Here is a 15,318-nt window from a genome sequence, read left to right as displayed (position 1 = left end):
CACATGAAAGCTGTGTGCCTGCACAGATGGTCCAGTTATGTGCACAGCGCACGGGGAGGAGCCACGCGTTAGCACGGATGGCACACATGTGCGCAAAGCATGCGAAACACAAACCTGTTTGGCACTCTGTGAGTAAAAGGTTCGCCATCACTGGTATAGGATCTCCTGCTTGAGCAGGGGTTGGATTAGAAAACCTCCAAGGTTCCTTCCGGCTCTATTCTGATAGATAGATAAAAAGAAACAATTGCCTTACCTGTTTATCTACAGTTGGATGGATAGCAATTGATAACATCATATGCTATCAGTTGCTGGTGGCCACTTCTTACTTTTTAGAAAACAGAAAATTATTTTTCTCCCTTTCATTAAATGGGGGAGAGCTAGTGATTTCTGGCATCTGAACAGATTTATAAATGAGACTGCTGGTGTTTGTTGAAGCCAAAGCCATATGTAATTTATTTGTGTGTTTCATGAAGCAGAGAAAAAGTTGTTTACAAATAAAAAATAAAACAGAAAGCTGAGGTTCTGTTTCCTTCAGGTGTATGGTTATTACACATATTGTTTCTATGCATTTAACAGTACAAACTCTTTGGCTTTTGATCCCCCCCCCCAAACAACAGCCATAATTGTTAGAAGCTTTCCTTATACACAGAAAACAAGAACAGATGGGCGTATGTGGGTGGCTCATGCTAAACTTTAGAATTCTGCCTTAGTAATTATGGTTTATCTGTAGATATTAATTGGTTTTTAAAAGAAGAACTTCAGATTGTCTTAATCTTAAACACGTTTCCAAGCTGCTTAAAAGCATACTGAAACAAAATTTACTTGATCTTAGCTTGAATAACCAGAAACAGTTATTTGTGTATGTGAAAAATGACAAAGCATGATCTCTATTTTCGTGTGTGTTTGAGGAGCAATTCTATTAATAGTTTCAGAATCTGCAAAGCTATGGTCGGAGGCCAAATCCTATGATGAATGAATTAGGCATGTCTAATCTATCAAATCAAAATCTAAGAGACTGGTTTGGACAAAACTCAGCAGCACTTTTTCATGCGGCTGTTGCTAAAAATAGGATCGCCCACATGATCGTCAGCGTCCGATGATGGATACGGCACAAGAAGAAGGAGAAGAAGAATCTTTCAAAAAGACAGATTAGGAGGGAGCATGACGGTTGTCTTCTAGCACAGTACTTGAGGGGCTGTCACAGAGAAGAGGGGATTAACTTGTTCTCCAAAGCATCAGAGAGGCAAGACAAGAAGTAACGGGTGAAAGTTTGTTAAAGAGAGCTCCAACCTAGAAGTAAGGAGAAATTTTCTGACAGTGAGAACAATTAATCAAGAGAACAGTTTGTCTGCGAGAGTTGTGGGTGCTCCATCACTGGAGTTTTTCAAAAATAGACTGGACCAGGGGTCTCCAACCTTGACAACTTTTAAGACTTGTGGACTTCAACTCCCAGAATTCTGGAAGTTGAAGTCCACAAGTCTTAAAGTTATCAAGGTTGGAGACCTCTGGACTGGACAACTATTTGACCGGGTTGGTATAAGGCATTGATGGCGAACCTTTTAGGCACTGAGTGCTCAAACTGCACGTGTGCATGCATGCCCAAACTGAAAGGTACACATGCACACATGGACATTTGCATCTGCATGTGCAGACATGTGCACGTGCATGCACAGACATGCACACATGCGCAGCAGAGACCCGATTGCCGGCGGGAGGTGGGGCATCCCAACACCGTTTGCAGAGAAAAAGAAGCTCACGAAGGAAACACCACAGAGACTGACCTGGGACGAGGGGTTCGTCATCATGGGTATAAGGTCGTCTTAAGCATGGGGTTGGACTAGAAGACCTCTGAGGTTCCTTCCAGCTCCGTGATTCCATGTTCTATGAAAAAAAGTTGTGTAAAGAACATCTCAAGGTTCTCTGGTTATCTGAAACATGTTTTTCAAAAACAGAACGGAAGACAGATTGGCTGACTAGTTCTAAAACTGGCCATGTAATATTCTAAATATTATTTAGCATATAAGGCGGCTGTCCCTAGCTTAGCATTTCTGATTGCTCCCCAACTCTGTTTTCCTAGTTGGCTTTGAACCCGAGGTGGGTTTCAGCAGGTTCTGACCAGTTCTGGAGAACCGGTAGCGGAAATTTTGAGTAGTTCGGAGAATCGGTAGTAAAAATGCTGACTGGCCCCACCCCTATCTTTTTTCTTCCTCCCAAGTCCCAGCTGATCGGGAGGAAGTGGGGATTTTGCAGTAACCTTCTGCTGGATTGGGGAGGGAATGGAGATTTTAGAGTATCCTTTCCCTGCCATGCCCACCAAGCCACGCTCACAGAACCGGTAGTAAAAAAAAATTGAAACCCACCACTGCTTTGAACCACTTAGAAAATATAGTTTGTTTCAGATTACATCAGAGGAATTATAGCTCATTGTCCTTATTTAGGTTTCTTTCCAGTTCTAGATCCAAAGTAATCTTGTAGCATAGTTTTAGGGCACATTATGCTTCCATCTCTCTAAAGTTGAGTTGATCCTTAAAGAGTCTGGTGATTGAGTAGGCATACTCACTCACTTGCATTTTTTCTTTTCTTTAAGTAGCCGAATGGTGAGATGGAATTCCTAGTTTTTGGAATTTCTGCTCAGTAACCACTTTATGTGGATTCCTTCACACTTGCTAAGCTGATCCACGTGAACCGGAAACATGAAAGTCAAAATCCTTATATTCCTGAATTCTGTACTCACTGCAGTTAGTCTTTGAATTTTAGCCTGGTTGCATATTGATTGGCTTTTCCAGGAAAAAAAAGTGTACCTAAACATCCTATTTCTTGCCTTGCAGTGGATATGGATCACCAACATTTTCTTCAAGGGACAAGGATCAGAGTTCAAAGACAAGCGCAAAAGCTTTGTACGGTAAGATTCACTCGCCGATATTGAGCTTATAAATGGATCATGAATGCAAAGTCTTAATTAAGCTAGGTGGGCTGAAATTATAGAAAAATGATTTAGAGCCGGGGTGTCAAACTCGATTTCATTGAGGGCCGCATCAGGGTTGTGTTTGACCTCGGGGTGGGGGTGGGGGGCAGGGTGGATGTGGCCAGTTCAACGTCACTCCTGTTGGAGGTGCCTGTGGCGGCCCAAGCACTCTGCCAATGAAAACAGCTTCCTGAGCTCTGTTTTTGGCTGCTACAGCCTCCTGCAACCCTCTGCCGGTGAAAACAGAGCTCAGGAGCCTGTTTTCATTGGCAGAAGGACCACAGGACAGTCCTTTACTGTTTCCAGGGCAGCCCCGTGGGCCAGATCTAAATACCCCGCAGGCCGGATCCGGCCCCCAGGCCTTGAGTTTGTCACCTCTGATTTAGAGTCATCAGGCATTGCATTCTATAGCATCTCTGTGTGCCGTAGAAATTAAATTGCTATTCGTTTATCTATTTAACCCAGGGGTCTCCAACCTTGGCAACTTTATGACTTGCGGACTTCAACTCCCAGAATTCCTCAGCCAGCTTTACTGGCTGAGGAACTCTGGGAGTTGAAGTCCGCAAGTCTTAAAGTTGCCAAGGTTGGAGACCCCTGATTTAACCCATCCCATTCTAAAGAGTCTGCACTGTGTACAGGTGGTACTAAACTTACAACCATTCATTTACTAGTGTTTGAAGTTACAACAGCATTGGAAAAAAAGTGGCTTAAGACAGGTCCTCACACATACAACTATTCCCACGGTCACATGTTCAAAAACTGGAACTTGGCAACCACATGTATTTATTACTATCAATATTTGTTATTATTTTTGTGACGCTTCCCAGGCAGCTTCTGATGAGCAGTCATTGGGGAAAGCTCGATTCTCTTTTAATGATGGCAAGATTCATTTAACAACAGCAGTGATCCGCTTAACAACCGTGTCAAAAAAAAAAAGATTGTAAAATTGGGAGTAGCTCTCTTAATCGCCCCCTTTCTTAGCAGTGGAAATTCTTTTTTCCCAATTGTGGTTGTAAATCAAGGACTGTCTGTATAGGAACTATACAACTCATATATAGACTAATCAACCTCCTTTCTCCTCCCTTTCAGAAGTTGAGTGTTCTCCCAACAATTAATTAGATCTAAAGGTACACCAGGACCCACAAAGTAGTCTACCATTTAGCCCAGGGGTTGGTAACCTTTAACACTCAAAAGAGCCACAAAAGTCCTAACTGGAAAGTCCCGTTCAATTCTGGAGCCGACCAAAAGTCCGGTTCCCCCACCATAGAGTCTCCTCCTCCTAGTGCGACGTCCTTTTTCCTCTGCTGACTGGAAGTCCAGTTCCCCCACCATAGAGTCTCCTAGCACGGTATCCTTTTTCCTCTACCTGTCCTAACTGAAAACCCTATCAATTGTGGAGCTGACCAGCGACGGAGCCGCAGCAGAGGGATGAAAGAGCCACATGCAGCTCCAGAGTCATGGGTTGCTGACCCCTGATCTAGCCGATACCCCACGTACTTCTTGGGTGGAGAGATAATTCTCAGCAGGTCTTCTGAAGATGAATAAGACTAAACCAGGGGTGTCAAGCTCAAGGCCCGTGGACTGGATGCGGCCCACAATGTGGTCATATACGGGGCCGTCCTGGAAAATGTAAGGGGTTGGTCCAGGTAGCTTCAGCCCAGTCTACCCAATGCAAAGAGGAGACATCAATCCAGCGTGGCTTTGGCCGGATCTATTCAACGCGAAGGAAAAACATGCCAGGAGTTTGGGGAGTGGTGTCAAGCTGACCACGCCCACCCAGTTGACCACACCCACCCCGTCAGCCACATCTGCCCAGCCTCCCCCCCCCAAGATCAAACACAGCCCTAATGCAGCCCTCAATGAAATTGAATTTGACACCCCTGGTCTAGACAGGTGAATTTAATTTTGGCCAGAGAGTACCAAATATACACTGATGCTAGACCATATAGGACTTTGTAAATAACAACCAGGCCTAATTTGATCCTGGAAATTGATTCTTATAAGCATATAACTTTGCCAAAGTGTGCCCCTTTTTCTCTTGCTTTGATGTTAGATCCTTGTGTGCATATAGATGGAAGTTCAAAGGCTGCCTTTTATTTCTCAACCTTCAGAAATCTAGACAGAAATGGAACAAAAGAACTGAATTGGGGATCTTGTATACATTGATAGAAAACTGCTAAGCAGTCTTACTTGTAGTTGGACAAACGGATTACAGGCAGCTACGAAGGGGGACAACTGTAGGGTTTTAAGGAGGACAAAGTTTTTTTAGTTGTAGGGTGGATTCATTCTAGATCAACACCAATAATAATAATATGTATATGTAGGCGTGATGCTATTCCCTTTCAGAATAAGCAATGTTTTATAAAGGACAGATAAAGAATAATAAAGTAATGAATCATAAAACACAGGAAACGTCAAATCAGTCGTGGGAGCCTGCTTTTCTTGCCTGCACAGGTTTTTTTTAGCAAACACAGGTTGATTTCTATTTGATCTGCAGACTGATCCTTATTAAAAGCCTGTGTCTGCATGTCGCATTTAATAAAGCTCTTTTTTCTTTCCTTTTCTTTACTTCTTTTCTTTGTTCTTTAGAGCTGTGTGCGACAACCAATTTTTCATTGCAAGTCTATACGTCAACACTATTGCCTTAACATCTTCCCAAATGGAAATAATCACTGGGGTTATAGGATTGATCTAAATCAGGGGTGTCCAAACTTGGTCCCTTTAAGACTTGTGGACTTCAACTCCCAGAGTTCCTCAGCCAGCTTTGCTGGCTGAGGGACTCTGGGAGTTGAAGTCCACAAGTCTTAAAGGGACCAAGTTTGGACACCCCTGATCTAAATGTTCCTTCTTTTCCTTTTTTTTTTTTTTTTGTGTGGAAAAATAATAATTCTCGGGAGCAGATGGGTTTTATTTCTTCAGATCGTCATCCAAGCAAAAAACCAAGAAAGGTAGCAGACGACAACAGGCCTCGTTGCTCTGTTTGTGTGTGTGTGTGTGTGTGTGTGTGTGTGTGTGTGTGTGTGTGTGTGTACGTGTGGGCATGCGCGCATGTGCGTGTATGCATGCACATTTTCAGTACAAATTTTTTTCCCGGGGGGGGGGGCGGAGGAGAAAGTCTGCGCAAATGAAAATATTTCAACATGTTGATTCAATCAAATGCTTCTGATGTTTAACAATGGATTGTTAGACACCAAAATGACTGAAGAGTTTTCCAATGGGGCAAGTTTGAGCTTCCTAAATATAATGTGCAAGACAGGGAAGGACATTGATAGTGAAGCCCTTGTAAAGCATCAGTGAGTAGGGAGGAAGAGGTTATACCAGGGGTCTGCAAACTTGGCTCTTTTAAGACTTGTGGACTTCAACTCCCAGAGTTCCTCAGCCAACAAAGCTGGGAGCCAGCAAAGCTGGGAGTTGAAGTCCACAAGTCTTAAAAGAGCCAAGTTTGCAGACCCCTGGGTTATACTAAATCTTTGGTGTCTATGGAGATTCAGAGTCATCCAGGTCATGGTTGTCCCAAAGGTGGTTTTTCAAGAGGCAACTGGACTTCCTTTGTTTAGAATATAAGGATTTATATTCTAAAAGGATGCAACTGAGTAGCTGTCTGCAAGAAATATAAATCGTTCCATTCCCCATTATCCTGCCAGAATTGAAGAAGCTTCTTGGATGAGAAGCAAAACATCTTCAAAAGAAAAAAAACCAAGAAAGTCCCGTTGCCTCCGGAAAAAGCACCTTTGGGACACTGGACTTTCTGTTTTTTCTTTGACGACATTTTGCTTCTCATCCAAGAAGCTTCTTCAGCTCTGACTGGATCCATTCCCCACCATCCAATCAGAACTGAAGAAGCTTCTTGGATAAGAAGCAAAACGTCGTCAAAGAAAAACCAGAAGTCCAGTTGCCCCTTGAAAAAGCACCTCTGGGACTAAATCCTTGGTATACTGCAATTTTCAGAAAATAATAATCGAGGGCATTCTGCCCAGATCAAACACTGCTGTCTTCTGAATATACAGTTTCTATCACATCCCATTACTACGAGGGGCCCCAACCTCGGACTTGTTGTGACCCAGGCCCAAGTAGGCAGTAATAAACTTAGTCCGTGGAAAAACAAACAAACTTTATTTGAACAGCTGGGAATGAAGTAATTCCCAACAAATGCCTCCCAACACAAATTCCTCAGTTATCTAACAAACCTTAGTCCAATTAGCCAAACTGCCAAAGGCCCTTCCTGGCAAACGTCCAGAAGCCACAAAAACAAAGATGTAGACAAAGCAGAAGACGAAGCAGAAGACGCAGCTACAACGTTGTTTTCCAGCAAAGCTGAAACACCGGTGCTGGTCTGTTTTAAGCCTTATGGGAGGGGCCAATCATCTCTTGGCCCTACTCCCGAGTTGTCCTCTCTGCTTGAGCTGCTTTTGCCTTCTGGCAGCTCTTCTCATGCGTGCATTAGGAACAGTCTTCTCCTGTTCCTCTGCCTCTGGAGGCTCTGGAGTCTGCACCTCGCTTCTCAATGGCCCTGGCCTCACCTCAGCCTCATCACTGTCCGACCCGTTGCCAGCTCCGTAGGCTGCTGACGGACCACAACAGGACTTCAGACCATCATCAATCCGTGGCCTGCCAGGAACCCGGCCAGGCAAGCAAGCGAAGCACCTTCCATGCACACATAAGATCCAGGGAATGTGTGAAACCACGCTCACCCTGGTCTGTAGAAAAACTGCCCTCCACGGAACTGATCCTTGGCACCCAAAAGTTTGGGGGGCTCCTGTCATTCTATACTGGAGAAGAGCATGAAAATTACAGCTAAACAAGTCTAGGGCACTAAATTATGAAAAAAAAAATAGTTTGAATATTTACTATATAACAGTGCTTCTCAAACATAAGCAACCTTAAGGCATGTGGACTTCAATTCCCAGAATTCCCCAGCCAGCAAGGGAATTCTGGGACTTGAAGTCCACATATTTTAAAGTTGCCAATTTGAAAAGCAGCGCTGTAGCATAAAACTCAGGGGCTGGATCCTGTAACCGTTTTTTTCCAGGCTCCACAGTGGAGAAGATAAATATTATGCGTATAGGATTAAAATACCTCACGTAAGAAGTATATAAATAAACAGGCATTGACAGCACTTTTTCCACCATGCCCCATGGTGTGATCTCACAAAGAAGCCCAAAAGTCACCAATAAAATATAGGAAGCTCATAACATATTATGAGCCATCTTACAAAATTGCCTAGAAAATGTGTGAGGTATCATCAAACATGGGAGAGCTGAATTATTCCCTGACAGTTGAAATCTGCTGCTTTAATTTGGAGGCCCTATGGGTATCATTTGGCATCGGTGCCCTTTTGGTGATGCTAGCATATCTCAATGCCTAATTGAAGACGAGGGGAGTTAGCAACATGGCACTCCTGAAGAACTGGGTTGAAAAATGCTCTACAAATAATTTCTGATAGAATGAAATAAAGAGTGCAGATAGAATGCAACTGAAAAGCACATATTTATTTGATTTATGGTTCTCAAACAAAAATTAAACTAGACATAAATCACTATAGATTTGTCATTATATCAATCACTATAAAGTTGTGATTTATAGTCTCAAATACTTGACTGAACATGGCAGTATCCTTGTCTGGCTTACCCTTCTCATTGTAACCAGCATGGCTTGATCTGAACCTTTGTTTTTTGTACTATCAGATCTGGAACCCTTTGATATTACAGTATGTGATTGTTAAGGCTGAACCTTACATACGCTCATGAGTTCAGTTCTGTTGCCTCTTCTACTCACAATCTCCGCAGAATAATAGAAAACTGACTTTACATACAGGTGGTCCTTGATTTACAACCGCAATTGGGACCAGAATTTTCATTGCTAATTTCAAGGCAGTTGGTAAGTGAGCCAGGGTGTTGTTAAGTGAATCTGGCTTCTTTTTGGTTAGTCAGCTGGGAAGGCGGCAAATGGCAATCAACTAAGTCCAGAGCATTGCAACCATCATAAATATGTGCTGGTTGCCAAGCACCTGAATTCTGATCATGTCGCCGTGGGGATGCAGCAATGATTATAAATGCAACGACCAGTTGTAAATCACTTATTTTCAATATGTTTTTAATTTTGAACGATAGCTAAACGGATAGTTGTAAATTGAAGACTACCTGTATCTCATTGTCACTAACTGATGGCTGCCTGCTTATATTTACTCCTCAAGAAACTTTGGGCAAGAAGTTATTTTTAGAAAATGATTATACCACCTCTAGTAATGGAAGTTTAAACGCTTTATTCAATTTTTGCGATGGAAATTATTTTCATTGGGCTGTTTTTAGAAAATAGATACCTATTTCCTAGAAAGATGTACCTCAGTTACATTATTCATCCACATTAAAGGAGAATGAAGATTTAAAAAATGTTGGATGTGGTAAAATTCACATGTCAACAGAAGCGTTGACGGGATCTTGTCGTTGCCTTCTAATATGCTGAGAGGAATCTAGGACACTGAGGACAGTACTGTCATCATCCATTGTTTCTCGGAGTATTGTTTAGTACTTTCCACTTCAATTATGGCAAACTTAATTTGAAAATATCCAGGAAAGCCCTGTCTTTTGTCTACATGAACATATCCTCCACTATTGACCTGGTTTTATTATTAATTGCTATGAGTGCTGTGGTGAAAAGAAGTGATAAATTTAATAAACGAAGTAGTGGATCAGAAATAACAGACTAAGGGTTAGGATTAAGGCCTGCAGAATTGATGCTATAGCAACTGATGAAAGAATCGTTTATTAACTTTGACTACCTGTGGACCATGTAATGAAATATGGCTACTGTACAGTGAAAGGCTTGATATAGGAGCTTTTATGCATACATAAACACATACGTACTGTGTGAATGTATATAACACACACACACACAAACACGCAATCAAGTTGGGAGGGTTGAATTGCCCATCTTTGAATTTGGAGAGCTTTTGTCTTTTGATTAAGGGGGCAAGAGAATATCTGGTCACTTGGCCCTTTAAATCACTTCAGAGCTCCAGTATATGAAGCAGTTCAGAGACTTCTGAGGGAGCATGATGTGATTTTAGTGCCGAAGCAAAGCAGATATCACTATAAGGTAAAGGTTCCCCTCGCACATATGTGCCAGTCGTTCCCAACTCTAGGGGGCGGTGATCATCTCCATTTCAAAGCCGAAGAGCCAGCATTGTTCGAAGACGTCTCCATGGTCATGTGGCCGGCATGACTAAATGCCAAAGATGCACGGAACGCTGTTACCTTCCCACCAAAGGTGGTCCCTATTTTCCTACTTGCATTCTTTACGTGCTTTCAAACTGCTAGGTTGGCAGAAGCTGGGACAAGTAACGGCAGCTCACCCCGTTACGCGTCACTAGGGATTCGAACCGCTGAACTGCCAACCTTTCGATTGACAAGCTCAGCGTCATAGCCACTGAGTCACCACATTCCTTATGATATCACTTTAAGTTGGTTTAATAATGCAGGTGCCCAGAAACCAGATGAAAGCTACTTTACAATCTGGTGAAAAATTTAGCAGATAGGTTTTAATTATCATTTTCTCTTTAAAGTACACTATTCTAGGGTAGTCCTGGACTTACAATAAGTGAGCCCAAAATTTCTGTTGCCAAGCGAGGCAGTTATTAAATCAGTTGCTCTTCATTTTATGACTTCTTTTTTACTATGGTTTTTAAAGCAAATCACAGTCGTTAAGTGAAGCATGTGGACATTAAGCGAATCTGGCTTCTCCCATTGCCTTGGCTTGTCAGAGGCTGGCTGGGAATGGTGATCACGTGACCCAGGGACAGTGCAGCTGTCATAAATACTTGCCAAATGCCCAAATTTTGATCATGTGACCATGGGAATGTTGCAACTGTCATGTGAAAACTGGTCATCGGTTACTTTTTTCAGTACTGTTGTAACTTTGAACGGTCACTAAATGAATGGTTGTAAGTCAAGGACTACCTGTGTTGGGAATATTGCAATAGCATGGTGAAATTTAAAGTGGAAGAGCTTCATCATGAACGTAACTGATTGCATGCCACAATGGACAGTTCCGACTTTGTCCATACCAAGCAAACTTAAATATGCTGACAATCTGCGGAGTGTAGCCAGAGATTTGATTTACCACCTTAAGACAGTCAAGAAGTTCAATAGATAACCACGGTGATCTAGTTCACACACCTGGCTAAGCTATGGCTTATTTAATTATGAGTTTTTGAATAAACCCCAATTTATTGGGTTCATCTAACATGCTAAGTTCTAAACGTTTGCAAGTGATCATGGCACATTTTGCTTAATCTATGAAGCCAAAACGAAAGTAAACACTTTGTGGCTTAGTCAGCTGGTGAATCAATCCATTGTCTTGAGATTTAAACTTGAATCAATAGATTAAAAGCCTATTGAGCGATATTTATCATTTTATCATCTTAATTCAGGGATAAGCAAGTGGTGCCATCGCAGCTCTCTACCCATCAATATTTTTAAAATAAATTTAGTATTCTAATATCCTCTTTCTCCATTTTTGATTAAAAAAAAACAGAGCAAAGGAAGAATTATGCACGAGACAGCATCAGCAGCATTTCAGAGATAACACAATACCATGTGGAGGTAAGATTATTATTATTATTTACTTTATTCATCAAAAATGAAACTCAGTCAACTGAACATTCAAAAATACATCACAAATAGCATTAACTGGTGCTAATGGTTGATACGGGTTGCTGCCAGCATCCTAGGTATCAACCAAATACCTTCTTAAGAAGTACGATGTTCCAAGTAGCGCAGTTTTTTGCAGTTCTGGTGTTATTGCAGGAAGCTGCAATTTGTTGATGTATCTTATAAAATTCTTGGACATGGTACCAAGTGCCCCAATGACAATGGGTATCACTGTTACATGTTTCATCCATAGCCGTGTAGTTTCGATGGTCAGGTTGCAATATTTCATGATTTTTTCCAGTTCTTTTTCTTTGATTAATTATTATTATTATTATTATTATTATTATTATTATTATTATTATTATTATTATTATTATTATTATTTTATTTATGCACATCAGATATATCCATAGATAGAAATAGCTGGGGGGGGGTTGTTTTTGTTTCATTCTCTCCATTTTATTTTGTAAGCAACATGTTTTGCTTTTGCAAAAAGAATCTCTCCAAAAGTTTAAATATCTGCTCTGCTGATCCTTTTGTGAACATACATCTCCTTTTTCTCTTTTGCGAACCTCTCAGCACCTGACCACTTTTGTCCTGGATCGGAAAGAAGCCATGATCACAGTTGATGATGGAATAAGGAAGCTGAAACTCCTGGATGCGAAAGGCAAGGTCTGGACACAAGACATGGTTCTTCAAGTGGACGACAAAGCTGTCAGTCTAGTGGACTTAGAATCCAAGGTAAAAGACTCAGTAATAAGGTTGATGTGTTGGCAGAGTTGGGCGAAGATCTTAAGCAAGGTGGGGAGGAAATGGAAAACATTTTCAGAGTTTTGATTGGACCCGGCTTACACATTATCTGATGAAAATTATCCAACCAATTTGTGAGCAGAGAAGTTGGATTTACAGACAATTTCTTTTCGATTTTGCCAGGGAAGAAGAAGAACTCCAGCTGTGAGAAATTTTACTGATGTTTTCTTCTTTGAAAAAAATGTCAAAAGCTAATTCTCATGAGGGGGAGGGGGAATCAGAGAATCCGTCTTTCTGGCCTCTAGTTTTATATTGGGAGATGCGGTGGTTCAGTGGCTAAGATGCTGAGTTTGTCAATCAAAAGGTCGGCAGTTCAGCGATTCGAATCCCTAGTGCCCTGTAACGGGGTGAGCTCCTGTTACTTGTCCCAAGCTTCTAACAATCTAGCAGTTCAAAAGCATGTAAAAAATGCAAGTAGAAAAATAGGGACCACCTTTGGTGGGAAGGTCTGTAATGGGAGGGCCGCGGTGTGGCTCAGGCTGTAAGAAGCCTGTTATTAAACACAGCTGCCTGCAATTACTGCAGGTTCAAGTCCCACCAGGCCCAAGGTTGACTCAGCCTTCCATCCTTTATAAGGTAGGTAAAATGAGGACCCAGATTGTTGGGGGGGGCAATAACTATTGCCTTACACAATGTAAGCCGCCCTGAGTCTTCGGAGAAGGGCGGGATATAAATGTAAATTAAAAAAAAAAAAGGTAAAAGCGTTCCGTGCACATTTGGCGTTTAGTAATGCTGGCCACATGACCACGGAGACATCTTCGGACGGCGCTGGCTCTTCGGCTTTGAAACAGAGATGAGCACCAGCCCCTAGAGTCGGGAACGACTAGCACATATGGGCGAGGGGAACCTTTACCTTTACCTAGTTTTATATTATTTTTTTCCTCGCTTCTTTCCTGTTGTCCTATCTTGAGTCATAGTATATTTGGGGGTACCAATATATTGGGAAGACGAGAGAAGGGATTTTAACCATGCTGAAGAATTTTTTGTATGCCCCACTTCTTCCTCCCATTTACCTTTCAGAATGAACTTGAGAACTTCCCCTTGAACACAATACAGCATTGCCAGGCTGTGATGAATTCATGCAACTATGACTCCATCCTTGCTCTGGTATGCAAAGAGCCATCGCAAAGCAAAGCAGACCTCCATCTTTTCCAGTGTGATGAAGTCAAGGTAGGGCAAAATGCTGCAGTAGAACGCACGGAGCTAGAATATATTAGGTTTTTTTTATTTGCTTGCTTATTTATTTTGTTCCATAACCTTACCCTGCTGTCTTCAATCTATCATCTCCTAAACCTGTTGGATCTTAAATTCGGAATTAGCAGGAAATTCTAGGAGCTGTAGCATCAATGCACCAGGAAGATGATAGGCTATGGAAAACTTAAAATATGCCATTCATACTTAAGAGCTGAACACAGTCTTGTTCATACCTTGGGTCTGAAGAAGACCCATTAGGTCTACTTGAACCAATGCCAAGCACTGATGACGCTACCTAGTTGGGTAATAAAACATCGGCAAATAAACAACTCTCAGAGATCAGCAAGGATTCCTCATTTCAACCCTGAGTTACAAATAGTCTCTTTTGTCGAAATAGAATAGAATAACAGAGTTGGAAGGGACCTTGGATGTCTTCTAGTCCAACCCCCTGCTTAGGCATGAAACCCTATACCACTTCAGACAAATTGTTGTCCAACATCTTCTTAAAAACTTCCACTGTTGGAGCATTCATAACTTCTGGAGGCAAGTTGTTCCACTGATTAATTGTTCTAACTGTCAGGAAATTTCTCCTTAGTTCTAAGTTGCTTCTTTCCTGGATTAGTTTCCACCCATTGCTTCTTGTTCTACCCTCAGGTGCTTTGGAGAACAGCTTGACTCCCTCTTCTTTGTGGCAGCCCCTGAGATATTGGAACACTGCTATCATGTCTCCCCTAGTCCTTCTTTTCATTAAACTAGACATACCCAGTTCCTGCAACCGTTCTTCATATGTTTTAGCCTCCAGTCCCCTAATCATCTTTCTTGCTCTTCTCTGCACTCTTTCTAGAGTCTCAACAACTTTTTTACATTGTGGCAACCAAAACTGGATGCAGTATTCCAAGTGTGGCCTTACCAAGACATTATAAAGTGGTATTAACACTTCACGTGATCTTGATTCTATCCCTGTTTAATGCAGCCTAGAATTGTGTTGGCTTTTGATACGTTTGTCTCCTCATCTGCTACAGAGTTCTAAGCATAGACATTATTTAGCGTCCTGCTTTAATGACTCTTAAGTATGTCCTTAGTAGGTAAAGTTTGGCCATGAGGGTTCCTGCACTCTAGAACAGTGGTCCCCAACTCTTTATGGGGGAGAGGGGAACTGGCCTGTGCAAGCAATGGGCCAATGTGAGTGTGCACACATGCGCCAGCCTGCCACCTGTGTGAGTCAAGCTGTGCACGCATGTGCTGGCCCACCACTTGCGTGGCCCACTTCCAAATCAGCCATGGCCTGGTAGTAGGCCATGGCCCAGGGGTTGGGGACCTCTGCTGCAGAATAACTTACCACAGAAGGTATGATCCACCCCGTCTCTTTAATTCAAGAAAGTCTTTTAAACCTATCTGTGGAGGTTCTCAGTCACCCAGGTCATGGTTGTCCCAAAGGTGCTTTTCCAAAAGGCAACTGGACTTTCTTGTTTTGTTTTGTTTTTTCCTTTGAAAACGTTTCGCTTCTCATCCAAGAAGCTTCTTCAGTTCATGTGCCATATGGCATGGGTCCAGGGGTAGGATTCAACCGATATAATAACTGGTTCGCTGAGCGTGTGCTTCGCTCCGCGCATGCGCAGTTTGTTAGAAAACAGCTCTAAAAATTTCATTGTACTGCAGCCCTGATGAGTAAAACAGCTGAGGCACGGCAATCCGCTGGGC

At 42.2% G+C, this 15,318-nt stretch overlaps 1 protein-coding gene across 1 annotated transcript in view; it reads left to right on the top strand.

Annotated features, from left to right (window-relative positions):
• Positions 1-15,318, top strand: part of EPS8 (epidermal growth factor receptor pathway substrate 8) — a 103,872-nt gene that overhangs the window by 15,983 nt on the left and 72,571 nt on the right. Inside the window, exons 3-6 of the mRNA XM_058189998.1 lie at positions 2,829-2,902; positions 11,498-11,565; positions 12,193-12,354; positions 13,444-13,593. Coding sequence (XP_058045981.1) covers positions 2,829-2,902; positions 11,498-11,565; positions 12,193-12,354; positions 13,444-13,593 — 454 coding nt within the window. The remainder of the gene's footprint in view (positions 1-2,828; positions 2,903-11,497; positions 11,566-12,192; positions 12,355-13,443; positions 13,594-15,318) is intronic.

This window comes from Ahaetulla prasina, chromosome 7 (genome assembly GCF_028640845.1).
Source record: "Ahaetulla prasina isolate Xishuangbanna chromosome 7, ASM2864084v1, whole genome shotgun sequence".
Taxonomy (NCBI): Eukaryota; Metazoa; Chordata; class Lepidosauria; order Squamata; family Colubridae; genus Ahaetulla; species Ahaetulla prasina.
The sequence above is the reverse complement of the archived record's forward strand: the minus strand, read 5'-3'. Positions and strand labels throughout refer to the sequence as shown.